This window comes from Ixodes scapularis, unplaced genomic scaffold, assembly GCF_016920785.2.
Source record: "Ixodes scapularis isolate PalLabHiFi unplaced genomic scaffold, ASM1692078v2 PGA_scaffold2__306_contigs__length_199485367, whole genome shotgun sequence".
Classification (NCBI taxonomy): domain Eukaryota; kingdom Metazoa; phylum Arthropoda; class Arachnida; order Ixodida; family Ixodidae; genus Ixodes; species Ixodes scapularis.
Genome location: NW_024609857.1, coordinates 21,493,486 through 21,499,095, shown reverse-complemented (window position 1 = coordinate 21,499,095; position 5,610 = coordinate 21,493,486). Strand labels below are relative to the sequence as shown.

Genomic DNA, 5,610 nt, shown 5'->3' with positions numbered 1-5,610 from the left:
AGGGGGGGGGGGGGGGGGGGGGGGGCGACGGGGGCGGCCGCCCCCTCCCCCCCCAAACAAAGTCGACCCCCCTCCCTCCCCCCTTCTCGGAGGGCAATTTGACATGGGTGGTTTGGTGGACCCCCCTTGCACAAGAAAGAATGGGAGAATAGTATCCTTAAAAATTTTCCGCCCCCCCCCCCCCCCCAAAAAAAAAAAAAACGGAGTTCTGGATCCGCCCCTGCCTCAATGATATGGCGTTAGGCCAAAGCATGGGCACAGATTGGAAACGGCGATTGCGTCAACGTTCGGCTCAAACTTGACTCGAAGCCGAGCGCTGACGCAGCACTTGTTTCCAATCTTTCTCTGGTGACGCAAAAATGTCAGAACTACGACGGCCTTGTCTTCTTGGCCGTGTTGGCCCTACACCATAAAGCGCCCTGGGCGAACACCAGCCGTAGCGTCCCCTCCCCCCTTTATTTTTATACGCCCCTATCTTCTAGGTACGATATCACGTTGTTAGTAAATATGTGAGTAGTGGCCCAACACGATCGTTCTGTCAGGCGAAAACCGCATTCCAGAAACAAAGTAAAAAGAAAAAAAAAATATATATATATATATATTTTTTTTTTTTTTTTTTTTTGGGGGGGGGGGGGGGGGGGGGAGTCATCTTTTTCTGTTTTATTTTTGATGAATCATTAAAATAATCTTCAAGTTCCAAAAACCCGCAGTTGTTTATGAATCTCTCTCGGAGTGTCTCCGGTCAAACAATCAAGAAACAGAAAGGGCGCGAGTAAAGATTTTTGAATCTCGCGCCTCCCGCCACGAGCTTCTTCGACTCCACCGCGAGGCGGCGAGGCAATCGGGGACTGGCTCACTTTCCTTCGGAAGGGGGAGGATCGCGCCGGACCGACGGCGCTCACACCGTCTGTCTGTCTCAACCGCCAACTGCTTTCGCCGTTCCTCCCCTACAGCAGAAAACAAAGATCGAACTGGACCTCTGACGTCACGACTAGTTTTCGCTTGCGCCGCTTGCCATTTTTGGCGTTGGCATCAGTCGGGAGGCGCCTTATCGGAGTCGGGGTCGTAATCTGTGGAAGCGTCGTCAGTGGTTTCCGTGTGCCATGCGTTCGCACTTCGAAGTTTTAACCGCCCGAAGCAAAGATTGCAAAAACTTGCTGCGCGAGCAACCAGTGCTGGAAACTTTCCGTCACTCGTCCGTGGTGTGGTACCGACAACTTCATTGTTCGCGAATGCGTTCGCGTTGTTTCTGTGCCCTTGTGTGTGCGTGGACGCTACAATTTTCGTGAGTCTTACGGAGCTAGTCAAATTTTGAAGCGCGATCGAATATCACACACCGCGGAGCTTTAAATGCAAGTCTTTTAACTTATAAAAACAAAACGCATTAGACTTGCCCTTGCTAAGATCGCTCGCTATTCAGGTACCTATGCGCGCCGCACTTTTACTGTTGGAGTTATTCAAGTATCTCGAATATTCGAAAGTTACGAATGTAACTTTCGGATATTTGAGATACTTGAATAACTCCAACAGTAAAAGGATATTCGAGATATTTGAATAACTCCAACAGCTTGTATAAAAATTCAAAAGCGCAAACACCAAGGAAAAGAAGAGGGGACAGGACAGAGCGCTCTGTCCTGTCCCCTCTTCTTTTCCTTGGTGTTTGCGCTTTTGAATTTTTATACAATGTGTAGCCAACTAGCCCAACAGTTAATTTTGATCCAACAGCTTCACTAGCACCATCGCTTCAAGCTTCGCAACGGCACGCTTGCGCGTGGCTTCACCGCATTGCACCGGCGAGGTCGAAGAAACTGCTGGCGCGGTAGGGGATCTCGGCGGGCTCGGAAATTTTGTTCACTATGGCAGGACTTTTTTTTAACTGAAATTATAATTCGACCTTCAATTTTAAAGGACAGTGACAAAAAAAAAAAAAAAAAATAGCCCACATTCATTGAAATAAGTGTCCTTTGCTTTGCTTGTCATTTTGCCTTGTTTCACCCTACCTGTTCCTATTATAGCCTTTTTAATGCAAGTATGTGAAATGTTTGTCATGCTGGGGGGCTATGGTGCACGTTTTGGACTCCCAGGAGACCAGGGAGAAGGAAGTGACGTAGGTGGGAATGAACGTATCCTAGCAGCACCACGCAACGCGTCATCAGCGACTCCACCACGCAACATCCAAAGAGCGTTGTTGACGTCACTTCCTTCTCCCTAGTCTCCTGGGAGTCCAAAACGTGCAACATAGCACCCCAGTACTAGTTTCTTCTCATAGGCACATTTCCTTAAAAATAATTTCAGCCGCGATTTAATTTGGTATGCATGCTCAATTTGACTTGTAGTCGATTTTTGACGTTCATATTCGTTTCGCAGTAAAACATTTAACATTCGCAAAGCTCTGAAGAAGAGGCAGTGGAGAGGGAGGGGGCCTGCCCAATAACCTTTGCCATGGTAATTGGGGCAAACGATTATTGTCTAATAAACCCATGTCACTACATCACCTCCTACATGCAACTCTCTGAGATAACTTGAGGTTAGTCGGCGTTCAAAGCGCTCAGAGTCAGGGAAGTGTCGCTGTGTTTTCCCCGGACGGCAATCCCAAACTTTACCGGTTTGGAACGTCCACGGACTTGATCGTCCTGGCGAATTCTGTCTCGTGGGATATGAGGTTGTCAGTACAACCTATAGCAACTTATCATCATCAGTAATGCACACAGCTTTGGTGAATACTCCCTTTAAGGGGACTTTACTCTGGCTCCCACAGGAACAATTACTGTGACACAAGGTACATCCTCCGAAAGGAACCAAATGGAAGACTTCGACAATGTTGTCTTCTAGGAAAAACGTGCCTGACGTGCACAGATGCTGGGTTCTAGACTGGAGTTATGTCGCCAGTGCTGCTCTGCGCACTACTTGAATTGCTATTTTTCGTCGATTTCTTTTCTCGCTGCCTCCGCTTTCGTAAGAGCTCCCCATGGATGAGTTCCTTACTTAAGGAGTATGGCTGCAAGCCGGTTGCTGTTTCTGCAGTGGCCAAGCTCACACGTTCTTCCTTGCACTGCATTGTCGCTGCGCGAGCGCTGCCCGAAAACAAGGCCCGAAAGTCGTCCACAACTGTGTTGCGTTCATTCACAGTACATGCAGACAGTTTCTTTGCCGATTCGAGGACAGAGTGCAGACGGTCTTTTGTAGGGCTAGTGCAGTAAGCTCTGACCACAGACGGGGCCGTTTGAACGCAGAGAAGGAACAAGTCTGGCGTTATGTCTGCATACTTCATCAGCTGATACGCGTAATGAATCGAGAGAGCTTCCGCAACTTCGTTTTTGTGCGGGAGTTCTTCGGTGGGTGGTGACCTGAGGGAAACACAGTTTGTTGAGGAGAGGTCGAACATGTTCGGATGCAGATGGAACAAGTCAATGATTTCCACTCCTGGAAAGGCGTCCCTCAAGTAGTCTTTGATTTCTTCGGGCGCCGAGTCGACGCAGCTGAGGACATAGTTGAAGCAAATTGGGTTTGATGGAGATGAGGAGCCAATGTCCTTGAACATCTCGGCAAAGTAAAGGACAGTGAGTAACTCTAAGCTGGGGTTCCAGACCCGTTCACACGGGGAGTACACTTCTCGGAGACAAGCTTTTCCGTCTGGCTGCAGCTTGAAGACGTTCGGGTAGCCATTAAGCAGTCGTTTCAGCTGCTTCCCTTCGCCGGCTTTTGCGAAGAATGCCTGCACAGCAGGTATCCACGAGCTTTTCCCTTTCGCGGCAAGCTGTGCGGGAGATAGGCCAGTTCCGTCTGTTGCAACGTTTTTCACTCTTAGTTGCTGCTTGAGGTGGGCAACTACAGTGTAATTTGGAGTCTGCGGGTACTTGGGGTAGACACTGCACTTCTCCGGCTTGTTCGTTTGGAAGTAGCGGCAGTTGAGGAGAAAGAAAATGTTGAGATTGTTGAGATATTCTTTGCAAAGAAACTCTCTGGCGTCCTTTTCCATGTACGGAAGATATTTCAGCAGCAAATGAACTGACAAGGGTTTGTCTTTCGTTGCTCCAATCTTCTGGAGGATGCCTAGAAGAAAGTAGACAACTTCCGCATTGTTGTCGTCGACCAAGATGCTTGAACTGTCAAAGTCTGGTGCGAGCCTTACGGTGCCCTCGGTGCAGATGATGAACGAAAGGGGGTGAGTCTGCAGGAAGAGCAGCAGTGATCCGCCATAAATGGTGTGCATGTGCTCGGCTAAAGGCTTTGGTAAGAGATGCTTGTACTTCTCATATGTGACCTCTGCCAGGGGAAGTGACCCCGAAGAAGCCTTCACCTGAAGTGCCAGAAACTCTACGAGGCATTCCTCTAAAACGGTGCTCGTCGAGTTCTCCGGCAAGCTGACTTTGTCTTCGTCCGGATCATAGTTGAAGTATTGGGGTCTTTCTTTTAGGAACTTTCTAAGTTGCTCTTCATTTCCATGCCTGAAGTACACCACTAGCTCCTCTTCGCGGATAAGTGTGCGGCAGATGTCCATCAGTTTGTCCAACTTCCAACCAGAGTCGGAGTCATAGAGCAGCAGTGTTTGCCACAGTCCAGACTGCAGGTTGAGCTCGAGAAGCGACATGATGCTGCGGCTGCGAAGACCACCTCCTTGTCAAGAGTCGCCTCTACACCTGCATAGAAATGGCTTGTTTGAAAATGGATCTCTGTCCATTCACCTTGAGAATGCCTCGAAAAAGGCAAAGTTACACTGAACTTTTTATTTACCTACTCTATCATCTCAACCACAGGCATTACACTGGCTGCAAGGATGTACTGAATGCAAATAACAAGAAAATAAATTTTAAAGTAATAACTAATTGCGATAAATTATTACAAAAAAGGAAAAAAGAGAGAGAGTTAGACATAGCACCACAAAAAGAAAAGCTTGTTACCGCTGCACGCACACTCGAACACGTGGGACCTTGAATCCGTATAATATCGTGCTTGCTGGAAGATAATGTACGCAGGAGGATACTCACGTTTAAATACGGCAGCGGTACGCTGAATGATCGAGCGAATTCTTGACCGGCGGTGGGCGGCCAGCCGTCTACGAGCCACGTGTCATCCCCGTATCAGTGCAACGTTTGAGTCGCCACGTGATAAGGCCGACAGACGATAACACCCCTTTATATATATATATATATATATATTTTTTTTTTAGCTACATCGTCTACGTTTCGGAATGATAAGAAAACAGGCGCAACCCGCCAGCAGATACTCCAGATCCTCCAGATACTCCCACAGCAGCGTTGACCGCTTTAAAGAAAAACAAGCCGGGAAGAACCACCGCCTGTACGTAGACACGCTAGCACTGATATTAATATTCAATATCAAGTGGTAATCGGCTATGTTTTATTTATTAATATTATTTTTTTATTTAGGATGTACTTTTGTGGCCGGTTCAACGTTTTTGTCATTTCAATGCTTAGCACATAGCTCTCCGCCTCTGCAAGAATCAGAATTTGAAATCGGCGGGCGCACCTAGTATTTGTTCGTCGTATTGGCAGGTGGCGCCACGTGTCTCAACGAGAATACTCTAGGCAAGGAGGATAGCGATAGCTTCTACTAGGCAACGCCAGGCGAAGGGAGAAAGGGTGAGCA

General features: G+C 48.0%; 1 protein-coding gene across 3 annotated transcripts; it reads right to left on the bottom strand.

Annotated features, from left to right (window-relative positions):
- Positions 1–2,712: 2,712 nt before the first annotated feature.
- On the bottom strand, positions 2,713–5,313 carry LOC8036237. Of its 3 annotated transcripts, none has more exons than XM_029984784.3 (2): positions 4,989–5,313; positions 2,713–4,640 (listed from the first exon to the last, which is right to left on the bottom strand). In XM_029984784.3, exon 2 carries the CDS (start codon positions 4,589–4,591, stop codon positions 2,867–2,869), a length of 1,725 nt encoding a protein of 574 aa, XP_029840644.2. In that variant the 5' UTR covers positions 4,592–4,640; positions 4,989–5,313; the 3' UTR covers positions 2,713–2,866. The 3 variants fall into 3 exon arrangements, with proteins under 3 accessions (XP_029840644.2, XP_029840645.2, XP_029840646.2); XM_029984785.2 differs by having other exon boundaries at positions 4,902–4,992; XM_029984786.3 differs by lacking the exon at positions 4,989–5,313 and adding an exon at positions 4,914–4,980.
- Between the last annotated feature and the right edge of the window lie 297 nt (positions 5,314–5,610).